Genomic DNA, 24623 nt, shown 5'->3' with positions numbered 1-24623 from the left:
TTGAGGTCCCAATCGGGCGGAGATAGTCTTATCTTATCAGTGCCAAGCCGGATCTTCACCTCTTGATATGAGCCTTTCTTAACTTCAATTCCAAGCAACTTGAACTCGCGAATCATGAATAACGAGCAGTTTCGCCGGCTAATAGCCAACCAGTCGTCGTCAAAACCTACGAGCGAGAGCCAGGTGCCTGGTCGCGATGCATCGCGTGGCGGCGCAACCCCGGGCGGGTCCCTGGGATCGCGAATGAGGTCCAGTATTCCCATGACCCCGTACGTCGCTTGATTTCCAGATTACTATGATTCCAGAGGAAGCTAACAGCTGTGGCATTATTATAGGCGTTCAGTCACTGGTGTTGACTTCGCCCGCCAGCTCTTCGAGCAACGCCACGAGGGCAATCGACCTTCCAAGCGATTCAAGTCCTCCGCCGCGCCGAAGGGTACCTCGCTACCGACCGGCTATCAGGATCGTGCACAATTGCGCAATGCAGAGGACGAGAGCAGCACAGGCCTGGAGGCACGCATCAAGGCACTAGAAGATATGGTCAAGTTGGGACAAATCGACCAGGCTACCTTTGACAAACTCCGCCGAGACCTTGGAGTCGGAGGTGACATTGAAAGCACACACATGGTCAAAGGACTGGATATGGATTTGTTAAGACGGATTAGAGCTGGCGAGGACGTGTCGCAAGCAGCCGAAAAACTTGCGCCGCCCCCCGAAAAAGAAGACGTAGATGAGGAATTTGATCGTCTGATGGAAGAGAAGGGACTTGAGGAGCTTGCTGCTGCACCCAAGGAACAGAAGGAAAAGAAGAAGGGAACCATGGCACCGCCGCCTGCTAGGCCCAAGACCCGCGATGAAATCCTGCGGGAATTGAGGGCAAGCCGGGCTGCTGCTGCCGCGCCTCCTCCGCCCCCAGAGTCCATACTTGGCTCAAAATTTAAGAAGCTGAGCGATGGAAAGCCCGAGAAGAAGCGGTTTGTGGAGCGTGATGAGACTGGCCGCCGACGCGAAGTGCTCCTTATCACCGATGCGCAAGGGAATACGAAGAGGAAGACTAGGTGGCTCGATAAGCCGGTTGAAGCGCCTATGCCTGCCGTAGGAGACCTTATGATGCCCGATAAAGGTCTCACACCCCTCGGTATGGAAGTTCCAGCTGAAATTGCTGCCCGTGCTGCTGCACAAGTGGTACCCGAGGATGACGACGAAGATATCTTTGCCGGTGTCGGTGATGATTACAATCCTCTGGCTGGACTCGAAGACGAGTCATCGTCTGATGAAGATGGCGAAGTTGCGGATTCGGCCACTCGCAAACCTGAAAAGGCTCCCATCAGCGAAGAGGAGAAGGAACCTGCCATATCTGAAACAGCACCCGTGAAACCTAAGAACTACTTTGCGACTGGGACCTCGACTACAGCAGCAGAGGAGCCTGTCGACCGATCCAACCCCCTCACCAAAGATCCAACCATTCTTGCTGCCCTCAAACGAGCTGCAGCCCTCCGACAGAGCTCTCCCTCGGCGGAAGGTGAAGCAGACCAGTCTTCTGAGACTGCCCTTCGTCACAAGCGCTTCATTGAAGAGGCACGACGCCAAGAGGCCATGGATGCCGCGGACATGGATATGGGATTCGGAGGAAGTCGCAACGAAGACGGAGAGGAGGAGGACGATGGTCCCCTGCTCGACTTTGACGACGACGAACGGGGCGGGAAAAAGAGAAAGCGTGGCCCCAAGAAAAGGAAGGGCGACAAAGATAGCGTCTCGGACATTTTGCGTGTTGTCGAGGGTCGCAAGAAGGAGGCTTCATGAGTGTCATTACCACACACAAATGCCGGATCTTGGGTCCCGTGCCCCCAATGTACTTCTGATATGAAATCGGCATTTGGAGCTATTTGATACCCTGCTATGCTATGCGTTCTCTACTTGTCTACCAAAGCTCATCGTGCCGCGGAGGCCATTCAGTCACCTCAAGCGCTTACAAACTGTTGCATTGACCTGGATATCATTCTCACTATGTAATGAAGACTACGTGGCACATCATACCCATATATTCTACATATTTATCTGCTAGTAGTCAGCCGCTTATCTGTCGTTTGCCTTTGACGACGTATGGTTTTGATAATTTGAATACCCAGTTCCCTCGATAGAGATGACGTTGGGTAGAGAGGGTATGTATGTATATGGGAATACCCCGATGTCTTTTTTAGTATCGACATTCTCCGTCAAATAATCCTGTGGACACCTGCGTCACCATTCACTCAGTACTATTTGTATGGCTCAATGTATTCCGTCGATTTCTTCGTCGTCGGACGTGTGTGAGACGGGTCCCGGACTGAAGTCTCTCTAGTAAACATGTCCATGGGGCCTGGTTTAGACTTTGTCTCTCTACAGAAGATGCTGTGTCTCACCTCCGTAGATAGCTACAGATGGCTGCATATCGCTATAATACTCTACAGGATATCAACACGCCTAGGTAGATATCGATATCTCACCATGCGAGATACTGGGGACTTTAGACTGACTCCTGGACTTCGTTGTCGCATCTCCTCAAAGTAGCCGTCTCTAAAACCGAGAGATAGTTCATGTTAACTTTGGGAAGGTGCTACTTTCCCTATTTGAGGCAGCCCTACTTTCCCCAATACGGAAGGAACCCCCCAGCTTCAGTCTCAACATATAAATACCCTCCCTCCCTCTCTTCTCTTCTCTTTTTTTTCCCTTTCCTCCTTCATCTATCTTCCTTCCTTCCTTCCATCCCCCCTAGGGGGCTTGGACTTTTGTTCATCATTCTTGGCTTCATGGCCATCCTCTCTCCACTACTCTTTCTTTTTCTGTGTCTCTACGACGCATCTGCATCATGATCCTCTTGGTGACCCCTAGCTGGTCACGTCAACTAGATCATGTTGACTGGTTAGTACCTTCCACTATTGTTCCTTCTGTTGTTCCTTCTATTGTCCCTTCCACTATTGTCCCTTCTACCACTTATCCCTTCTACCACTTGTCCCTTCTACCACTTGTCCCTTCTACCACTTGTCCCTTCTACCACTTGTCCCTTCTACCACTTGTCCCTTCCACCGCTTGTTCCTTCCACCTCTATGTCTTATCACGTATGGGCTATTTCGCGTCTTACCTTGTTGTCTCTCTATCCCTCGCCCTTATTGCTTCCTCCCACCACTCCATGGTTTCATCTCATCATGTCTTGGTATCATCATAGTGCCGTGACGCCATGGCACTATAGTATCAGGTCTACCCCCTGATCCCCCCATGTGTCTATCCTTGTCATAACCTCATGGCCCACAGCAATGAGCCTGCTTTCCTGTTACTCAGCTAATGGATTATAGATACCCAAACCCCAGTACATGCTTGTGATGCATGTTGACTCTGCTTGATATGCCATTGCTAGTGGGTATATCACGACGAAAGGCCCCATGGTGATCCAGGTGAGAACTCCAGCGATATCCCAACCCCAATGTTCTTTTGGCTCGCGACAACGAGTGGAAGACCTCACCAGTCCAGTGAATTACGCAGGGAAACCTTTTCTTCCTCTGCCTTTAGGGATCTTTGCATCTTTCGCCCCTTTTGTGGCGTCGAACGATGAGATATGGCCGCATCCCGGGAACAGATTACACATGCCAATGGTACCACCACCCCCGTCGTCATCAATATAACCATCAACATCGAAAGGAACGGTCAATTCTTACATCCGCACGCTGCAAATTCAGGTGAGGTCTCTCAGCGGACACAAATGAAAAGGAGGCTGGCTGCACCGGCGCTAGCCTCCATAGATAGTTAGATAGCGTTCTGCGACGGGATCTCACCAGCTTTGCTGACGCTTGTTGGTTTTTACCAGGCACATCCACTTCACCAGTCAAATTTGCAAGACCTGCCATACCACCCCATCTTGCGCGTTCGCGCTACATGGGATATTCGCAACAATCATGATTCATGCATATTCAGGTGAGATCTCCCAGCAGATACAAATGAAAAGGAGGCTGGCTGCACCGGCGCTAGCCTCCATAGATAGTTAGATAGCGTTCTGCGACGGGATCTCACCAGCTTTGCTGACGCTTGTTGGCTTTTATCAGGCACATCCACTTCACTAGTCAAATCCGAAAGACCTGCCGACTTACATCAAGTTGCTATCACGCGCTGCATACCTCGTCATTGAGCAAAGACGCACGAGGTATTCGCATCAATCTACATTTTCAGGTGAGATCTCCTAGCGGACAAAAATGAAAAGGAGGCTGGCTGCACCGGTGCTAGCCTCCATAGATAGTTAGATAGCGTTCTGCGACGGGATCTCACCAGCTTTGCTGACGCTTGTTGGTTTCCACCAGGCATTCCTATATTCATGGCGCCCACTCCAGCTTGCTTGAGATTCAGTGATGTCCTCCAATATTCTGAACACAGAACAATCGCAAACCCCTACACCTTCAGGTAAGGTCCTTGAGCGGACAACACATGGAAAGGAGGTTGAATACAGCTCAAGCGGACAAGCTCCCCAATCTAACCTCCTTAGATAGTTAGATAGAGTTCTGCGATGATGGGCCTTACCAGCTTTTGCTGACGCTTGTTGGGTTTCCAGGTTCATGCCAACCGCCAATCCGCGGAAATCTGCCGATCAGCTCAAATTTGCTTGCCACTCGGCCCTGCTTTCTGCTCAACTCGGCAGCTGATTGATTTTGATCATGTGAGGTTCCACCCTCACCCTCTGCACCATCAACATTGTACAATGGGCTAACCATGGCCAGGTCCGTTTTCTCCGAGCATGTTTGGTTCTCTTCCCACAACACTTGAGACTCCCTCGGTGCTCTGGCTGCGACCATCAAATGACGTTGAGGTTTTCCCGCTTCTTCCATGTCGGTTCGCTGCTGGGTTACAGTAGTCTGGTGGTAAATATTCCATCTTGTCCCTACTTGATCCACAGGGCGGGTACCCCGGGCAAGTTCCGGAGACCGGCCCCATTTCGCTGGGCCCACTCATCACAAGGATCATCTACAAGTGCAATGAAGTGAGCTCCCGAGGTTGGCTGGAGGGTGGAGCTTATCTCGGTCGCTTGCAAGATTTTCCTTGGGATGGGCTGGGTGGTCATTAGGGGGACTGCGCAGATCCTTTCTCTGACAATATGTTCTCGGCTCCAGTAAAGATTGCAATGAATGACTTGGACAACAGGCTTGAGGACACAGAAAGTCAGCGTTATGATCAGCTGGGTGCAGCTGAGGACAGACCTTCAGAGATGGTAGGGATTCATAAAACTTCTCTGAAATTTGGGAATGTCTTTGGGGACGTAACTGTGGTCGCCGTTCAAGGGTTTTATGGAGGCAACATGTGGACTTTGTCATCAGATCGTTGGAACTTGGACATCTGGCAACTCTGTCCGTTATGGGACCAACCATCTATCTGCCTTCAAATTCAAAACTGCATTGCGAAACCAGCACTGCATTAACATGGCGACCAATTGTATCAAAACAAATAATGCCCCAAGAGGAGGCGGAAAAAACGGGAAGAAATCCCAAAGCAACAATCTCATCACCACCACCAGCGGGGGAAGCGACATCACCGTCTCCAAGACAGCACTTTTCGAACATTCTCATGGCTTGCCCATGTCACACTGAAAACCCAGTGGGCTATTCATTCGAGTAGTTTCAATACTCTACAGGGTGACATGGAAATGAGCAAGCTCATCTCGCTCACCGAGCAAATCATGGAATATGACGGATGGATCTGGTGGCGACAGCCAAAGTACGGAATCGGAATTGGGACACTCAGTCAATGTGCAGATATTGAAATTGAAGACCATACAAATTGACTTTCAGAGAACTGAGCACGTAGAGCTGCTACTGATGACTGCCCTTCGAGATGAAGAGCAAAGTAATGAGGCTTATCATTATCCATTCTGCATTTCTCACTCGCAAATTAGATAGCATCCATTAGGGCATATCGCACATGCTCTCAACCGTAGGCATGCTTTCGCTTGCGGAAGATGCTGACCTTCATCCCGTTTCAGTCAACCACCATTTCTACCTACCTATCTAGGTAGTCGATTCACTGTTCTCATCCCCGATGTCCATTTGTCTCCCCTGCTCTAGCATATTAGACCAACATCACTCATTATCCCTAGCCAACTGAATGAGATACTTACGCCAATTGCCATCTGTAGATTGCAGCGAACACATGGCGTCACGGAGGCCAAGGCAAGAAGCATACCAGCGTGGTAATTAGACCAATGGAATGCAGGTGTTCATTCCATCAAATATCCGATATCGGAAGACCAACTATATCACGAACAGGGCGGCACCTTACTCTGTATCCCCACATATATAAAAAGGCGCGCTTTTTAGAGTATGGGTGGAGTCTGTGACACCACCAGCAGTATTGCCAACGGTCGTTCTGAAGTTGACGAACTAATCGTAATTCCGAAACCGGTTCACGCCACATGAGCTCATAAACCCATGTTTTACGCACCCGAAGAAATGCCTGGTAGCAAGTGAGAATATATCTGCAAGTTAGCGCGAAGCAAACTTGATCGGAGACCCAGAGGCATGTGAAGATTATTTCGAGGATTTCTGGTGGAACTTTTTCAAAATGATCGATTGGCAGGGTCCTCTGCTTGGGATGCCGTTGAAATATGGATTTAATCTTTGGGGAGTAGAACTTCATAATTACCCATAGCGGGATATCCTAGATATAGTGAAATGGTAAGATGGGAATGTGATAATGTCGACATCTATTTACGTTAGTAGTCGTCATCAACTAATATGAAACCCATGGATTTATACTAAGTCTAGCCTTATCACCCGTGGACCGCTCTTTCTACTTTTATGTTCCTGAAATATTTACTACGCGATTTCTCTCTTCCCTTTCTCTTCCTCTTCCGATTCGTCTTCCTCTCTTTTATCTATCCAAGTGCGTTTCCTAATTCCTTTGTCTCATTCTGCTGAAACAATGGATGAAGTCACTTTTCATTATTATACTACGATTATCAGATCACGGCCATTCTCGCTAGAGAGCAGAACTTACGATGGCACGCCGTGAATAGCTAGATGCTGCTCTAACTCACACCATTTTCGTCCAATCACCTACTTCAGAACAGCCGCACTGAGCAAACCCCTACCACCATCAATAAGATCAGTCGCTAGATTGACATCAGAGACAACGTAAAGAAAATCACATCCACGAAAGACAAACGTCGAGGCTATAGCGGCAAAACTTAAACAGCAAAAGACCGAATACACAAATTTCAAGCATCCTTGTCTCAAACAAGACCTCATGAGTGCCCAAGGGCAATATGATATCCTCATCATTGACATAACCATCTAATTTCTCTGCTACTCTTTTGACACCACAGCAAATCTTTTTTTGATGAAGACGAGAACTGCCAAACATGGCCAAGCACTCAACATCCTTATTAATACAACAATGTGGCCGTTAAATCGCATGGAATTGGGCACAATGGAAACTCTGGGCGTGCCCCATGTGACAATAGCCTGCAAGTATTCATCTCAATCAGGATCTAACATTACACTACACAAGTCGCGTGTTCGTGGAGACGCAACTTTCTCGATCACTATTTAACGTCCTCCCTGACTTTCTTCCCTTGTTCATGGTTCAACATTCGCACTTCTCAACTCGATATTAGACCCCCCACAGGAGGTAAATTTCCCAAGCGCCATGTCCAATGTCTGCGACGAGATAAGGGTTAACTAGTACAGGTTGTTTTACAGGTTGAAGGGCTAAGAAATATCTTCGCAATTTTTAGCAACAAATCTCGGACTGATGGCAGACTGGGCAATTCTCAACAGAACTATTAGCCTGCAGTCTGTCACCTCAATGACCTGGTCCTTCAGCCTCCTTGTCCAAACTGCATGTTCTCAATCCGACTTGCAACAACTCAACCAAATCAGAGCTGGTATACATTGATGAAGATCGAATGGGAAATTGCGGTCCTCAACTTGACGCCAGGTAGTGGACATTTTCCGATCCTGAGTGAGTACTTTAAGGGGCAAGGGTATTCTGTTAACTCTTTAGATTAACATAGAGAGATAATATGGAGGGCAAAATACGTTTTAGGTAACATAAATACTATGAGCATCTCTTTATCATGGCCTGTAGCCCAGCAATGGCCAAGAGAGATATAAATTCCGATGTAGTTGATACAAGGTTGTGGATCCTGGTCCGTGCGTATTCGGCTTAGGTACTCCAGGGCTGCTGACTTCTGCCTTCTCCAGGGCCGACCTTTTCCTGGCAGCAACGTGCTAGAGAGAATTTCGGCAACTGGCTCGTGCGAAAAATTCATTTAATTTCATGCTGCTGTCACATTCGTGGAATTACAGGCCCATTATGACGGACACCGCAAGCTTATCAAGACATCAGCCCCGCAAACCACATCCACAAAAGCAGCAAAAGCGGCCGCAATTGACACATTTTCTTTGCCTTCCTCTTATAAACACCATATCCCTGCCACAGCTGGACTCATCACTCGCGGCCTTCAAAACAGCCCATCTCGCTGAATCTGGGCCAGGTTCCCAATCGTCCTCCAAGGGCCATGGGGACACCCCCGTCTGGGTCTTCCCAGCACAGCCTTTCGTCCACTGGGCACACTACACCTTACTCTTGGGGTGATGAGTCTCAACAATAAAGAGCGTCTCGATCAAGCTCTTGCTTTTTTCCAGTCCCTCGACCTGGCAGACATAATGAAAGAGGCGGAGCAAGTCACCGCTCACACACAACAGAAAGTCGCCCTTCGCCAATCATCGCCTTTGACTGTTTCTCTCGAGTCATTGCATGCTCTGCCACAAGGCAAGTCGGCTACCATCCTACATGCTTCCCCGGTCGATCCTACAGGCCGCTTGCTTCCATTTTGCATAAAACTACGCGACAAATTCATCGAGGCTGGCTTCATCCAAAGTGAGCCCGACAGAAGACCAGCAGGAAGACAAGACTCCTCCATTCGCTTTGTCCAAGACAGTCATCAGGCCGCTGGATCCGCTACCATTTCTAGTGATGTGTCTTTACAACAACCAAAACCGCGGCCACTCCTCTTGCACGCGACTATTGTCAATACCATCTACGTTCGTGGACGGCAGGGCCAGAACAAAGATTCCAAGGGCAACAATTCATCCAAACGGCTTACATTTGATGCTCGCAATCTGATTTCACAATATCGAAATTACTACTCTGATGACAAGCGAACTATTTTACACCGAGTGCCTGTTGGATCTTCCGCAGACACCAAGAATGAACCCCGCCGTGCAAAATCTTCCCCAATCCCCGAAAACAACACTATCCCCCCCACGCATAGAAGCAATTCAGCCCCTTCTCTTCCACCATCGCGGGGCTATCCTTTTATTTGGGCAAAGGAAATTCCCCTGGATACTATCTGCATCTGCGAAATGGGCGCCAAGAAATTACATCCTGGTGTCGACGACCGTCATGGTTCGAATGGACGTCTCGGCGAGAAATATACGGTCATTGCAGAGCGGAGTCTCAACCCAAGACTGTCACCGCGTCACTTGTCCAACACAACGCCCCCTCATAACACGCTTCCGTCCAGCAGAAAATGATTCATTGGAGATAATTCATGTAAATATAATTCCTACCTTTGTCAAATTGATGGGAAACTAAATTGTTTAAGGTATTTGCTTCCATTGCTGTATTGCTAGTGATATTAATGAGTAGACTAGATCCCAAGCCTGCTTGGGTTGCGGATGGTACATGTGGTTGGGGTTTCTCATCCTGATGTGAGTTGCGTTAAAGTGCACCTCGGGGCCGGTTGAGCAACGAAGAGAGGATCTACGACCTCTTCTTGAGGCATGCATGTGATATTTCGATGGAACACGAAAGCCAGATGGCTAGTACATCAATCCAAGCCTTGTGGCAGTGGGATGAAGAAGGCCGAGCGCGGTGAATTGCATATGGAGTCAAGACGAAACGGGAACATGAGTGCGGTTGAAAAAATGGCACACGGTCAAGCATCCCGAAATCATCTCAACCGACTCATGATGGTCTCCTGTCCCCGTTCAACAGACAACTCGGCAGCCTTAGCCTTGACGGCAGTAAGCATGCTGCGCTCGAAATCATCACGGGTACGCAGCACAGCCTCAACCCACGAAAGCTGCAGATCCCAGTACTCAAGCTTGAATGCTTCGTAAACCTCCACAAGCGCGGGACCCTTTTCAGTGGCAAGGAGGCGAACAAGCCAATCAACCAGCCGCCACTTCTGCTTGATAGTACCCTCGAATGAGTCAGGGTACTTCTCAAAGAACGCAAAGACAGTGAGGACATCGTCCTTGAACTTGTCTGTGAAGGGGTCGACGTGGCGGCGGAATTTCACACCCTTGTTGCGCACCGCAGACAGGTATCGCACCAACAGCTCGTCCGAGAGTTCCTCGACCAGGATTTCGGCAAGGGATGGATGCAGCACGGAGTTGTAGTCCGCCATGTAGTCTTCAAAGGTGGAGGTGATACGCTTCATGGCGAATTCGCCGTACCAGCGGGATGTGAAGAAGTCTGGCAGGACGGTGTCCAGATCGACCTTGAAGACAAGGTTCACGAACTGCGCCAGGCAGTGCGTGCTTAGATCTACATAGCCATCGCGCAGTGCATCCAGCTCGATGGTCCCTGTGGTGGCCATGTACTTGGGCGTGATCATAGGCTCGAAATCGGCCTTGAACCGCGTCAGGTAGCCGAACTGGTTGCCCTCCTCGTTGTCGTCGATGCAGGAAATCTGGTCGTTGGCTATGGCGATCAGCCAGTCTTGCAGCAGCTGCACACCTTCTTGGTCCGCGCCTTCTGCTTGGTGCTTCGCGCATTCTTCGTCCACGAGTGTCTGCCATGCAGCCTGTCGGTTCTTCAAGGCCCGGTACATGGCGTCGATGACGCCCTCTACCAGGTCTGCACGGTCTGATGCCCCTGATGCCATGACTTGTTCATGGAGCATACGCCACATGTCGGCTAGTGTCTTGGTGCGGAAGTGGCCTTCTGCGTTGTTGTCTAGGGCATCTGGGACACGTTCCACGAGTGACTTCTTGTCTGCGTTGAAAATGCGGTCCATCCATTCTTCGACGGCGCCGATGATGACGTTCTGCCACTTTCGGACTAGCTCTGGCTCACGGTCGTCGAGAATGTTGGGTTGGAGGTCCGCTGATGTCCAGCCCAGCTTCTTCATTTTCTTGTAGTACTTGTCGCTCCAGTGGATGATACTGAGCAGATTATCGGCTGGAAGCTCGGGGTCATCGATCATGCTGAGCAGGAAGTCATGCATCATTTGATGATAGATATCAGTGTATGTTTTGAATATCTTCCATTTCTTCGGGACAAGGCTCTGCATGCCTTGCTTAACCGTGAATAGATCATTGAAGTACCACCGGAATTTCTTCTCGAGATTTTCTGGATCTGCAAGGAAGCTTTCGAGGGTCTCTTCAAATTGGCCCTGAGCGTAAAGCTCGATAGCTTGGATGAATTTGTCCTTGTAACCACGCACAGTCTTGGGACCAATGTTCATAGACTTGAAACGACTTGCGAGGTCCTTGTGGTCTTTCTGGGCCTCTTGCAACGCTCGAACTGTATCATCATTTTTCTCCTCGTTCAAGACAACAACAGCGAGTCGCACAACCATACTCTTGTTATCAGCCTGCACCAAGGGAATGAGGTTCATGCAAGCCGTGCCAAGGTGATCATCAAACCACTCAATAACAGAATCTAATCCCTCAAAGTACTCTGTCAGAGTCTCTTCAGAGCTTTGGTCCTCCGCCTTGCGAATCTGATCCAAAGCTTCATCGCGGAAGTCCCTTAACCGCGAGATCTGCATATGAGCCCGCAGAATATTAGGCTGATTCTCCATATCGTCATCATCCTCTTTGAGCAAATCCTCCACTTCCTGGATATCCGCGCCGAAATTCTCCAGCCCTCGTTTCATCATGAGTGTGGCATCAAAGTGGCGTTGGATCCGCGCAAGTTTGTCAATCTGCGCAAAGTCCTCCACGCTATGCTGCGACTCGGCGCACAGCTTGTCGATGCCTTGAAGCTCATCTTTTGTTTTCGAGACTTGTCGCTGGCCTTCAGTCAGAGCACCAATGCTGCGTTGCACGGCCTCCAGCTGGTCTCGCAGACCTTCACGCAATCGTGAATCGACTGCCGTCTTCTTCCGCAGGTATTCCGCTTTGAGACCGCTGATCTTATCTAGATCTTCCGGGTGCCGTAGGAGGTCTTCGAGTCGCGGCAGCGCGACCGTAGTATCAATGTTACTGGCTTGCGCCATTGTGACGGTAGGAATGTCAGGTATATCGTGGTGTCGTTGTTCTGGCTCAATCGCTTGAAGCTAGGGCGAGGGGTGAGGTGTCAACAATGCGGGCATGTGGCGTTGCTTGCGGGAAGGTAGGACGTAGCAGCGAGCTATGATATAAATCCAAGTACTGTCCCACCGGAAAGAGCGCAGCCCATAGTCTCAGCTTGTAAAACGTGAAATACTATATCAGCTATCACAGGCCGATAGATTGTGGTCGCTGCTGTCATCGGATAACGGCAGAATATACACGTGACCTACCGCCTTCTAATTGAATTTGCGGGATCGCGAGCATCTCCAAGTCCGCGACGTTTCTCCGCCAGATCACAGGATCAATTGCGCTGCAGATATCGACTGCAAATTCTTGTCCACTGATACTCCGGTATCCTCCTACATCCACCGCATTCGAGATTCCACCTTTTCCGAGTTCAATTCCACGACTCCGGATAACCTCCAATCCATACCAAAAGAACAAACATCCGAGTATCAGATCTCCTCGATCTCCACAATCCAATATGTCCTACTTCCGCATCACCCTCGTCCGCTCCGCAATTGGACTTCCCCGCCGCTCAACAGACGTCCTCAAGGCCCTTGGCTTGAAAAAGCGTATGGCAACAGTCTTCCACAGCGTCTCGCCCTCTGTCGCGGGTCAAATCATGAAAGTGAAGGAACTTGTCCAGGTCGAGGAATGCCAATACCGCCTCACCAAGCAGGAGGTTCACCTCGAGCGCAAGCCTGATCCCGGATATTATACCGAAAAGAGCTGCACCGAGCAGCGGGGGGAAGTTCGTGGTCAGTGATTGTTCTCATTGAGCTTCGCGTGGAATGGGATGCTTTTCAGACAGGTTTTTTTCGCCGGTCTTGAAGACTGAGATGGGATTTGAGTCTTTTGAAATGCATTTCACTCGGTCGGACGATTGATCGATTGATCGATCGCGTCCTCTTTTTATTGTTTTGGCTTTGCTTGCATGGAGCGGGTTGCTTTTTCTTTCTTTCTCTTTTGGTCATGTACTCTACGTCCACATCTATCAGGCCACGTCTTTCCGGCAAACTATTGTATTATATGCATGATTACCGTCTAGTGGAATCCAACACTTGAAACAAATATGTGCAATTGAAGGGACCTGGATAATGATAACGCCACTGCACCAGCAGTTTAGGTAAGGACAGCTAGGAGAAACCAGGACTATGCCTTCGGGGTCTGGACAGGCCAAGCAAAGAAGATACAAATAAGGAAAACCGACATGTTCATTCCAAGACTCATGCTTTGTACAAAGTGTCCAAGAACCCTTCGGCCAGACGGCTGACGACACTCTTATCGGGAATGCTGCCAGCCACACCGTACAGAGCAGAGGTATCACCACGCTTGAGGATATACGATTTGCCCTCGCGCTTGCGCTGCTCAGCCTTCTCAAGCTCTTTCCCGATAACTTCAGTCAGATCAGCAATCAGCTGGTCGACGGCCTTGGCAGTGGGAATAGTGAAGGCGCAGTGGATAGCCGGGGGAGATTGGAGGGCGTTGAGGTGCCAGCCCTTAGCAGACAGGTCATCGGCGATATCATAAATGTCAATGGCACCGTTCTTGCTGCGGAAGGCGACCACACTGACGATGGGGTTACCAATAACCTCCATGTGCAGCGAGATGGTCGCATCGGTCCGAACGGCGGTCTCGAACTTTCGTGCCGCGTTGATGATATCGGTGCAGCTGTTAATATATCCAGCTTCGCCGACGCTCATCAGACTGGCCCAGCAACCGGCGATCAGAGCACCAGGGCGGGAGCCCGCCACGGAGGGCGAGGCATAAACACCGCCGGACCAATCGGGATAGATAAAGTACTGGTTGTTTCGGTATGATTTGTTGCGGTAGATCAAGACCGAGTTACCCTTGGGCGCGAACCCGTACTTGTGGGTGTCGACACTGATGCTGGTCACACCGGGTTGGCGGAAGTCAAAGCCACCCTCCTCCTCGTAGGGTGAGGGGAAACCCGCCTTCTTGAGGTGTGCAACGACGAAAGATCCCAAGCAGCAGTCAACGTGGAGAGGGATCTTGTACTTGGTGGCCAGATGCGATAGAGCAGGGATATCATCAACAATGCCGTGGGGGAAGTTGGGTGCTGATCCGACAAGAAGGACGGTATTGGGGTTGATTAAACGGCGAATAGCGTGCACATCGGCCTTGAACTCGGGTTCGGGGCAAGGTACTCGATGCAGCTTGATCTTGAAGTAGTTGCATGCCTTGATAAATGCCGCATGTGCCGTATCGGGGATAATCCTGCGATGATTGGTTAGTCCTACTGAAGCCTACAATATCCCTGTTTCCACTTACATCTCGGGTTCGGTCACACCGCGCTCCAAGAAAGCCTTTTGCCGGGCAGCCAAGCAAGCCATAAGAATAGACTCCGTGCCACCGCTGGTGGTTACACCGGCGCCATCCGAGGGGGCGTTGAAGAGAGCGAGAACCTAGAGCAGCCGTCAGAAGGGCTCGTACTCCGATATAGGAATAATCATGCATACCATAGCAACCACCTCAGCCTCCATCTTCCGAACACCAGGGAAGACATCGGGATGGATTGGGTTCGCGACACCAAACTGCCCAAAGGCCTCAGCCTGTAGTTTCAACAGCTCCGCGCCTCCATGGTAAACGGCGCCGCTAACGCGACCGTCTTCCCAGCGGGTATGTTCAAGTCCAGCCAACTTATCAAGTTCAGCGCGGACCTGCTCCGGCGACCAACCCTCCTTAGGCAGCGTAAGATACCGTGTAACATCCGGCCCGGAGTTGACCAGCTTCGACTCGAGGTTCGTGATAGCGGTGCTCACTTGCTTATCAACCTGGCCGCGGACACCAGGGACGCGCAGGAAGATGCCGTAGCAGAACAGGCGGAGTGAGATGTAGATGTTGCGGATGCTGCCGAGGATGCCATAGCCGCGGACGGAGTAGAAAGTCTTGCGCGTATACCGAAGAATGAACAGAATGAATACGATATTGCGAACACTACGTTAGAAATCAAAATGCGTAAGTGGTTGCCTTTCGGCTTTTGTTCTGACCTCGATTCTGCGGGGAACGGGGAACGGGGAATTGACTTACAGGTCTGGAAGGTTCAGGGCAGACAGGTGTGCACTGGACACCCGGCTGTAGCCAACCAGCTTGTTCTGTAGGGCAACTGGCAGCATTGAAGAGGTCATTATTCCCCCTAGAAATAGTCCTGCAATAATGATGGGTGGGAGTGGCGATGGGGAGGTTTCATTCCAGTAGTACGTTTTGACTAATTGAGTCTTAGCGGGCCTCGGCTGCCACATGAAGCAGCCGGTTGCAACTTTTTACAAGACATATAGAAATCAGGTAATGATTGACTTAAAGAGTAGTATTCTTTATCATAATGTTTTTATAAGTTTCGCCCTAGCTAAACCCTTCATAGACTATATCCTGGCCTTTCTCCACTGACGTAATTGGTCCAGACTGCCTGCCTACTTCAACTACAATTAAATGCAATGCAACTGAAGTCAAGAATAAGTTACTGCCTCTTCTGCGCTAAATGTACAAATAAAGGAGAACTCTCTTCTCCTAACACAAATGTGCTTTTGGCTCTCCCAAAAGAAAAAAAGAAAAAAAAATAGGAAGACTTTTCAAACCCTTATATGGAAAAAATGTCAAAACAAATGAAAAAGCATCAAATCATCAGGTATTCCGCCACGCCCGAATTGTGCACAAGCCACTGTGAGATAGCCTCATACAATATATGTATTGGTAAGAGGAAATCGCCTATACCACGAGGCCGGCAGCCTGAGCCTCAAGGAGCTCCTTCTCCTTGGCAGCGAATGCGGCTTGCTCGTCAGCGGTCAGGTCAAGAAGGGGCTTGTTCTCGCCGGACTTGAGGTTACGGTGGTAGGCACGGATAATGCTGTCGGCATCATCGACGGCAATGGGACGAATGTCAGCCATGGCCTTGATCTTGGCAGTGCACTCCTTGTATTGAGCGTCAGTCATCTCAAGCTTGAGCTGCTGGGCACGCGACTTGATGGCGTTCCAGCCGGTCAAACGGGAGGCGAAGTGGACGTAACGGGTCATGCCGAAATCGGCGGGGTTGATAATCTCGTAAGTGCTGGGGTTGTTGAGGATAGCCTTGGCGTGGATACCAGCCTTGTGGGTGAAGGCGCAGAAACCGGTGATGTAGTTGTTGAAAGGAATGTTGACCTCAACAGCCTCGGCGACGAGGTCCTCGATCTCCTTGAGCTTCTCGAGCTTGTACTTGCCCTTGACGTAGTCGCGGTCGGCGACCATCATGCGGGCCATCAGACCACCGAGAGGGGTGATACCGTTACGCTCGCCGATACCGAGAACGGAGGTATCGATGTGAGTGGCACCGGCCTCGAGGGCACAGAAGGCATTGGCGATGGCACAACCAGTATCGTTGTGGAAGTGAGTCTCGATATCACAGCCAACAACACCGCGCAGAACGCGGACGAGCTCGTAAACCTGGCGGGGGGAAGCGCAGCCAACGGTGTCGGCAATACCGACACGGTTCACACCAACCTTGTCCACAGCGGAGTAGATTGACAGAAGGTCAACCAGGTCGGAACGGAAAGAGTCCTCACTGGAGAAACGGATCTCAATGCCCTTGGACTTGACGAACTCGATAACTTCAATGGCGGCGTTCTTAATGTAGGTCATGTCCTTGCCGTGAGAGTGCTCACGGAGGTAAGAGGAAGTACCGATAACAACATCACTATGGAAAGTCAGTCCCGAGTCAATAAAATAAGGACAAGATGTAAGACTCACACTCCATCAACACCGGTCTCGACAGCAATACGGGCATCGTCCATGTGGCAGCGAATGTGAGTGAGAATCTGAAAGATGTTATTAGTATATAGTCACGAGACCCGGGCAAAACCCTAACGTACCTTGGCCTTCAGACCGAGCTTGCAAATGGCCTCGCAATCCGCGCGGGACTGCTCAGAAGCGCAAGGACTGGTGAGCTCAATCTATAGCGTGATTCTCGTTAGCCTCGTTTTTTGATATTCATAAACTCTTCCGGTGACTCACGTAGTCCACACCGAAGTCATCGAGAGCCTTGGCAATCTCAATCTTCTTGGCAGTATCGAAGAAAGCGTTGGCGAACTGCTCTCCCTCACGCAAAGTAGACTCAATAATCTTGAAGCGGGAGACATTGCTCAGGAAATCGGTGACGCCAGCGTCGTGGCCGTAGGGGTTGCGGGATGCGGAGGGGTGGGGGTTCTGGCGAGTTTCAATGCCAACGAAACCAGAGTGGTCGCCGTCTAAATAGAGGTCAGTAAGCAATTCTAGTAAAATAGTCGTCAATTGACATACTGGGAGCAACAGCCTTAGCTTGCCCATTGGGCTCGGAGTCGGCACCGGTACACATGGTGCAGATGGGTTGAGTATGTAGGGTCGAGATGGGTTGGAAATAGCCCAAAAGTTAAGAATAACAGTGATCGAAATTCAGAGAAAATCGAGCGGTACTTAAGATCTTTGTAGTAAGAAACCTTGAAAAAAAGAGACGGAAAGAAAGAGTCATAAATTCACACGCCGAAGTAGTGGGCGGTGAGCATAATAGGGCGCCCCCTTCCCCCCTCTGGGCGGCAAAAAAGAAATTTTTGATTGTGGAGAGGTGGGGGAGTTGCCATACGGAGGTGTATGATAGGATCTATACATTCTAACAAAAGTACACATTATTTGTGGTTATGACTCAAATATCTATGCCAATTCTTCTCTCCCCTGAACTTCCCTGATTGAAACAGCCATGTGTGTGCATTTTACTTCAATACCTTGGGAACCGACATCGGACCTTGCCCGTGGGGTCTGAGTCATAAGTCCACCTCAACTTCAATTGATAATGATATTTTCTACAGATATACTGAAATATTCTGTAATAGCTATTGATCTTCAAAAGGATCTTGAAACATTCGATCCTTTCTATACAGATTAAGTCCTACGTAAACGGGGTAGTGATGTCATCATCATTTCCGGCCTTCTAGTTGGCTGGCGCGAGATCTGCATAGATCTCTTATAGTGTAGACTCACGCCACATTTAAATAATTCAACGCTAATATGTTGTAGAACGGGTGTATTACAACTATCCAGAGTTTGCACATTCAAATGGCCGATTATATGTAATAGGCCTTTCCTATTATTAAAGTTGCCACTTCTACGACACGCTCACTAAGCATTGTGTCTAGCCCATTTAAATAGACTTCCTGTGTTATAAAAGACTCATCAGTGCATAGGTGGTGCACTATTTATACCTCTACTACGGAGTACAGTCACGTACATAGCAGTTAGCATAAAATATTATGCAATTCCTTGCGGCACCCGTAGACTGAACATCCAAGCCTCGGATGACTTTAATTTCGAATCTTGTAAAGGTACATACTCTCGCATTCTTTAACTACAACATAGTATATCTCAAGCTAAATAAGCTAATTACATCACTACGACAGCAATATTGGGTACTTGAATGTCAAACTTTTGAATGGATTTCTTTCTACTTTGTATGGGTCAATTGAAGATCTTCAAATGTAAGTGTTGTTTACTTTCCTTCAACCCTTCAGTATCACCACCTGCTTTTTGAATTAACGTTATAGCTCTAAATAAACTAGCCATCACTATTTTAACCCTAACACTAAATAGTTCCTCCCACTCGCCAAAATATCAACACCTTACTGAAGCAAGATTCGCGCTGCCATTGCAGGCTGACATCACATGCAGTTTACTTCATTATCGCAGGATTACGTTTCAACTCGGGATGCTATTGACCATCTCCCATAGAATCCGGTACTATTTTGATTTACATGTTTTCCGTAGAGAAAAGGGAGTTATCTACATATTCTGGTCATGAGTAATGTCCTCCAAGAGACCCGACAACAAAACTCGAGCTTTGAATATACATGTCAATTGTTTACATCCAAATTTGTGGGGTAAGGAGCTTTATGCAAGTCAGAATCCACATGGAAAGATCTAATTGCAATATAAGAAGATTATCGTCAAAAGGGATTAATAAATCTAGAACATTCTCAGAATCAATTGCACAGGCATGGCGCCATTGGTGCAGAGAAAGGAGGTGCGGGAGTAAAATTAAAGCGTTGTGGTTGGCTGACGCTCAGGCCAGCTGTCCCAACTCCCTCTGAACACCATTCTTCTTCTTGTCTCTGACTGTGTCAATTCTTATCCCTTTCAGTTGGTAAGTGTCTTGAGATAGTTTTATCTTCTGTTGATTCTTCCCGAGACCTGTCTCACTAACTTGTTTCGCGCTTCAGCCCTCAAGATGCGTTTCACGTCGCTCGTCACTGTCCTCCCTGCCCTGGCCATGGCCCAGGAGCAGGTCCCTCTCGCTGACCGCGTGCAGGGCTGGTTCAACCAGGTCAAGTCCTACGTGCCCACCGCAGCCCCGGTTTCCCCGATCGAGCAGCTGGCCGAGAAGGTTACCGAGAAGAGCGTCACCCACGTGTCCTTGAACAACTGGCAGTCGATCCTTACCCCGGGACCCCAGGCTGAGGACTGGTTGATCTACACCACTGGTGGCAACAAGACCTGCTTCGGTCGCTGCGGAACTGCTGATAAGGCATTCAAGGTGAGTTGATGTTTTGCCCCCGACGCGTCTTTTCGTCAAGACCCAAATCCCTAACAGCGTGTTTGCCAGGAATCCGTTCTCTTGTTCTCCGCCGACCCTACCTCACCTCACCTCGGATACTTGGACTGCGAGGCCAACCAGGTCCTGTGCGCCGCCTGGTCCGCCAGCGCTCCCTCCGTCCAGTACTATCAGGTCCCCAAGGCACCCGCTGTTGGCGAGGAGCGTGCCCCGACTCCTCTCCGCAACATCTACCTGAACTCCACCACCGTCACCCCCGCAACCATCTACGAGATCCACGCCAAGAAGACCTACGAGAAGTTCCCCCCTATGAGGGCGCTCTCCACCCCGTTGATGGCTGGGTCGCTAAGTACCAGCTCAACATCCCTATGGGCTACGTTATCTGGGCTCTCGGTGCCGTCCCCAGCTGGCTGTTCATGATTGGTATCAGTTTCTTCAGCCGTACCATGATGTAAGTTGAAATTGATTTGTGTCCTTTTTGTTATCAGTCTAACACCGGAATTAGGAGCCGTCGCGCGGGTCCTACTGGAAACGCCCCTCGTGCTGCTGCCCCCGCTGGTAGCGCAAACTAAATGGCCTCTTTTGGTCTATGTTGGTGTTTGGGTTGTATATAATCAGTGGTAGTGTATTGTGACGCGTCCAATATGCTTGGGTTGGGTTGTGTTCTTTGTTGGGCAGACATCTGTCGGGGATGGAGCCTTTTCGATCTTGGGCCTTTTTTCCAGCTACCTTTTTAATCAACGTATCTCAGCTATTTAGTGGGATTTTGTAACAGATTCACCGAATGCATTATTAGTAACTCTTTTGGCACTCCACCTCCCTGTTCAGAACATTATCTTTAAAATAGCTTTCCAAGGTTGTAGCCCCTCTGCTACCTGGCTTACGCTGTGCATTTTCTTTATGGTTCCCATGCTATTGCAATCTGAGCCATCATATTCGAGGTCGTAGTCATCTCCCGATTCGGAGTCACCCTAGGGATAAGAGTCCCAACTATGCCGCAGCTCAGACCAATGAGCTGGTCGTACTGCAGGATGACATCTCTCTTCTCTTCTTCAAGGGAGGACCGAAATGAGCGCAGCGATGCTCTGCTGCGAGACCGAGATATTGGTCTCATTGGCTTGGTAGGGGAAGAATGAGATCTAACCGTAGTGGTCCATATTGCTAGCTCACAAATTGGCTATAATTTGAGACAGAGCTAAGTCAGACATGGCTGATGTACTCGATATCCTATCAGTATTCAAGGGAGAATCGTCTGGCAACTCCTGGTCTACCTAGTCCCCTACCGCCAAGTTTGACACAAAATCTGCATAATTTCGGGTGCAATAGAGCCCGGCATTCCGTTGATTGTTCGTCGGACTGCCATCCCTCTCTCGGTATCGAAGATTCAAAAGTGGATGTAATGAACATTTTGAGATTTTTAACTGTTTGTACCGTGGATCTACCCCGGATTATCCCCGCGCGGCATAATCGCTCCCGAGGTTGGAACATTTGCCGTTCAAGTTGGTCTCTTCAAGACCCGTGAGAAGACCAGAAATCAGTCTTATCTTGTGGATTCTTTCTCTGTTCACCATTATCGACGCTTTTGGGGTTATTGATCTAGCAAGTATGGTTTCTAGCACAAGGCCTTCATCCCCGAAGGTTAGATCTAGTCATGCTGCGCGCAAAACAAAGCGGTTTCGATGCGAGCACTGTGATCGGCAATTTGCTCGACTAGAACACCAACAACGACATGAGAGAACTCGTGCGTCCTTACATTCAAATAGTCGACACAATTACTGATGTAGGGTAGATACACACGAAAAACCTTTCAGCTGCTCACAATGTGAGCGTGACTTTTCAAGAAGGTGGTTTTCTCGGAAGGGCTATGGTCGATCACCGCTAACATTTTAAAGTGACTTGCTGGTCCGCCACGAGAGACTCAGTCACCCGGGATCCGGAGGACAGGGCGAGAGAAGAGGTGTGCGCCCATCAAAACAGCCGCGACGCTCAATGCATACAGAAAACGGGCCACAGAATGCCAAAGACCTAAATTCTGGATTTTATGGGCCACAATCCTTGGCTGATATTGGTGTCTCTGCGGAAGAAACTGGTGATCAATATTTTGAACCGATTTACGCGGGCTCGGGTGAACCCACCGGGATCAGTTTGGAAGAAATGAACGATTCATCTCAATTCTTGAACCAAGGTGGTCTCCATGAACAGCAGTTCAGCAATACCAACGACCTCTCTCCTGATTTCTCTACTCAATTTCAGGCACAATTAACAGGAACTTTGTTGAGTGATTCGTTTCAAGACTTGGCAGCATTCATGGATAACCATACCCCATTGGCAGATGATTTTGCTTCATTCGTCTCACCAACACAGGGGCTCGATTTCCCTTTGCTAGATCACTACAACGGTACTGGATGTATATCCCCGGCCCTGGGTGCAGATTTGAGGACGGTAAGCACACACCAACCGGGAGAGACAGATACATTCTCAAGACTTGGGTCACGTTTACCGTCCTTACAGCCAGAAGAGGATACATCACGAGCTGTTCAAATAGCCCGCGCAGTAAATTTGTTTGAAGGAATTAGCACACAGACTCGCAGCATTCTCATCGCCAAGGTGGAACAATTTGCTGCTGTGATGCCTCAAACATTCCAAATGCCATCCAGACTAGCTATGTCTCGTTACTTGACAGCTTATGTCAAGGGGTTTCACGAGCACATGCCTTTTCTGCACATTCCCACTATTTCAGCGGAGGGATGTCGTATTGAACTTGTACTGGCCATTGCCTCAATTGGGGCACAGTATTGCTTTGAGCCCCAAAAAACAGTTCAACTATTCCAAGCAAGTCATCTCATTGCAAGAGAGCGAATCAGAAGACAAGATGCGTTATCGGAGTCTCATACAGATAATGATCAGCTGTCCCTAGGGCGCTCCGATGACAAGCCTTACAATCAGTCAGTACAATATAAAGAGAATGAAATCCAAACCGCGCAAGCTCTCTTGCTCCTCATGGCCGAGGCAACATGGTCAAACCACCGGACAATCTTGCGTGAAGCCCTAGCCATCCAGAGTATTCTGGCAACTCTCGTTCGCGATGATGGTCTCAAAACGACACCGCTACCGGAGAATACCACTTGGGAGAACTGGGCTACATATGAGAGTACCAAGAGAACCAAGTGGATAGTGTTCTGCTTCTTCACCTTGCACACCATTGTGTATAACATTTCATCTCCAATTCTTAGCTCAGATGTCGATGGGATGTTACTGCCTTGCAACTTTGCAACTTTTCGAACTATGTCCGAAAACAAGTGGCGAAATTTGATGGGCAACGAGCATGAAATTTGGTTCAAGGATGCATTCTCGCACCTATTCCAAGAAAATTTCGATACTACTCACACGGCGCCAAATTCTACACTTGGAAACTATATCCTTGCCCACGCGTTGATTCAGCACATCTACCTTGTCCGCGAAGTCTCCCGCCATCGCCGAAAAGAGATGCCAGAAGAAGAAATCGCATCTATTGAGCTTGCCTTGCGAAATTGGAAATCCATGTGGAAACACACCCCGGATTCGAGCATCGACCCTTCAAACCCTGCAGGCCCGGTGTCCTTCAACTCGACTGCTCTCCTACGTCTAGCATATATTCGGCTCCATGCAGATATCGGGCCCGGTCGCGCACTTCACACGCGCGACCCGGTGCAGATTTCTAACGCATTTCTCAATGCTCAGATAATCTCGAGGACACCGAGGCTTCTACGGGCTGTGCTTCATGCGGCACACGCTTTGAGTATTCCTATTCGCATCGGCGTCCATCTTGTCTCACAGACGCAAACTTTCAGATGGTCCATCCAACATTCCTTGGCTACTCTTGAATGTGCCTTCTTACTAAGTAAATGGCTGGAAGCTCTATCCTCGCCTGCAGCAATTCAGTCTATTACTCCTGGCGAGCATAGAATGGTGATGCTGGTGAAGACGATGTTGGATGAAACGGACTTCGCCGTTCCTTTGACCTTCACTGTTGGATCGCCGGCCGGAATGAAGTTGCTGTCTGCCAATGTTTTGCGTGTCTGGGCAAAGGTTTTCTATGCCCCTGCACAGGTATGGGCTATAGTCGAAATTGTGCGAGTCTCGCTGGAGCTATGCGCGGATTTGGTTGAAAACATGTAAATCGGCTAGTGGTCGTTGTATACTTTAGCCCTAAAAGCCAACTGGCCAATTCATTCCAGTTTATGCTAAAGCCCCGTACCGCTCATTTATTAACTTTCATAACACCCGTAATAAATTCCCTGTGCACTTTCTATCCAGAGATCCACAGGGCTTACCACAGTCTGAGCTTGGACACTTTCAAAGTTGGATCTATTCAACCCTAGTGCCATCTAACACCGTTCTTCAATTCGTCATCTTGACAGGTTACTGTCATGATGTACAACTAGACTGGAAACCAATATTCATACGCAGTCCAGGTATAGGTAGCAGCAATTTATTTGTATCATTTCTGCAGGTTACCTTTCCTACGACGTCATTGTTTTCAGCCTGCTTCATAAGGCTCACAACCAGGGCTCGTGATTTATATAAAGAGCCAGAATCCACCCGTGTAGTGAGGTACATTGTTTCTGTTTCTCATAAATATAAATTCCACTTTGCCTTCTCTGGCCCACCTAGTATAAAATATATCAACTGTTCCTACGAAGGCAAAACGTGGCCACACAACGGGCAAGGTCATACTAGTTGGAAAGCGCCCTGCATACTCCTCA

At 49.1% G+C, this 24623-nt stretch overlaps 10 protein-coding genes across 10 annotated transcripts; 6 read left to right on the top strand and 4 right to left on the bottom strand.

Moving 5' to 3' along the window:
- Window positions 1-114: 114 nt before the first annotated feature.
- N7517_001424 (uncharacterized protein) lies at window positions 115-1803 on the top strand (the record flags this gene model as incomplete). The annotated part of the gene is made up of 2 exons (XM_056719154.1): window positions 115-269; window positions 336-1803. 2 exons carry the CDS (start codon window positions 115-117, stop codon window positions 1801-1803), a joined length of 1623 nt encoding a protein of 540 aa, XP_056583289.1.
- A 2738-nt stretch (window positions 1804-4541) lies between these two features.
- N7517_001423 (uncharacterized protein) lies at window positions 4542-4850 on the bottom strand (the record flags this gene model as incomplete). The annotated part of the gene is made up of 1 exon (XM_056719153.1): window positions 4542-4850. One exon carries the CDS (start codon window positions 4848-4850, stop codon window positions 4542-4544), a length of 309 nt encoding a protein of 102 aa, XP_056583288.1.
- Window positions 4851-5116: 266 nt separating this feature from the next.
- On the top strand, window positions 5117-5437 carry N7517_001422 (uncharacterized protein; the record flags this gene model as incomplete). Its single annotated transcript, XM_056719152.1, has 1 exon — window positions 5117-5437. The coding sequence occupies one exon, from the start codon at window positions 5117-5119 to the stop codon at window positions 5435-5437; it is 321 nt and encodes a 106-aa protein (XP_056583287.1).
- A 3175-nt stretch (window positions 5438-8612) lies between these two features.
- Window positions 8613-9554, top strand: N7517_001421 (uncharacterized protein; the record flags this gene model as incomplete). The annotated part of the gene is made up of 1 exon (XM_056719151.1): window positions 8613-9554. One exon carries the CDS (start codon window positions 8613-8615, stop codon window positions 9552-9554), a length of 942 nt encoding a protein of 313 aa, XP_056583286.1.
- Window positions 9555-9973: 419 nt separating this feature from the next.
- On the bottom strand, window positions 9974-12250 carry N7517_001420 (SNARE-binding exocyst subunit SEC6; the record flags this gene model as incomplete). The annotated part of the gene is made up of 1 exon (XM_056719150.1): window positions 9974-12250. One exon carries the CDS (start codon window positions 12248-12250, stop codon window positions 9974-9976), a length of 2277 nt encoding a protein of 758 aa, XP_056583285.1.
- Window positions 12251-12789: 539 nt separating this feature from the next.
- Window positions 12790-13074, top strand: N7517_001419 (mitochondrial 54S ribosomal protein uL30m; the record flags this gene model as incomplete). Its single annotated transcript, XM_056719149.1, has 1 exon — window positions 12790-13074. One exon carries the CDS (start codon window positions 12790-12792, stop codon window positions 13072-13074), a length of 285 nt encoding a protein of 94 aa, XP_056583284.1.
- Window positions 13075-13534: 460 nt separating this feature from the next.
- On the bottom strand, window positions 13535-15445 carry N7517_001418 (sphinganine-1-phosphate aldolase DPL1; the record flags this gene model as incomplete). The annotated part of the gene is made up of 4 exons (XM_056719148.1): window positions 13535-14546; window positions 14601-14734; window positions 14789-15266; window positions 15360-15445. The coding sequence occupies 4 exons, from the start codon at window positions 15443-15445 to the stop codon at window positions 13535-13537; spliced, it is 1710 nt and encodes a 569-aa protein (XP_056583283.1).
- Window positions 15446-16034: 589 nt separating this feature from the next.
- hcsA (homocitrate synthase) lies at window positions 16035-17655 on the bottom strand (the record flags this gene model as incomplete). The annotated part of the gene is made up of 5 exons (XM_056719147.1): window positions 16035-16998; window positions 17052-17119; window positions 17174-17254; window positions 17316-17548; window positions 17601-17655. The coding sequence occupies 5 exons, from the start codon at window positions 17653-17655 to the stop codon at window positions 16035-16037; spliced, it is 1401 nt and encodes a 466-aa protein (XP_056583282.1).
- A 1899-nt stretch (window positions 17656-19554) lies between these two features.
- N7517_001416 (uncharacterized protein) lies at window positions 19555-20527 on the top strand (the record flags this gene model as incomplete). Its single annotated transcript, XM_056719146.1, has 4 exons — window positions 19555-19860; window positions 19930-20214; window positions 20235-20329; window positions 20384-20527. 4 exons carry the CDS (start codon window positions 19555-19557, stop codon window positions 20448-20450), a joined length of 753 nt encoding a protein of 250 aa, XP_056583281.1. The 3' UTR covers window positions 20451-20527.
- Window positions 20528-21867: 1340 nt separating this feature from the next.
- Window positions 21868-24036, top strand: N7517_001415 (uncharacterized protein; the record flags this gene model as incomplete). Its single annotated transcript, XM_056719145.1, has 1 exon — window positions 21868-24036. One exon carries the CDS (start codon window positions 21868-21870, stop codon window positions 24034-24036), a length of 2169 nt encoding a protein of 722 aa, XP_056583280.1.
- Between the last annotated feature and the right edge of the window lie 587 nt (window positions 24037-24623).

Source organism: Penicillium concentricum (assembly GCF_028827145.1).
Source record: "Penicillium concentricum strain IBT 3081 chromosome Unknown utg000001l_segment0_segment0, whole genome shotgun sequence".
Taxonomy (NCBI): Eukaryota; Fungi; Ascomycota; class Eurotiomycetes; order Eurotiales; family Aspergillaceae; genus Penicillium; species Penicillium concentricum.
This window is presented reverse-complemented; position numbering and strand designations above follow the sequence as displayed.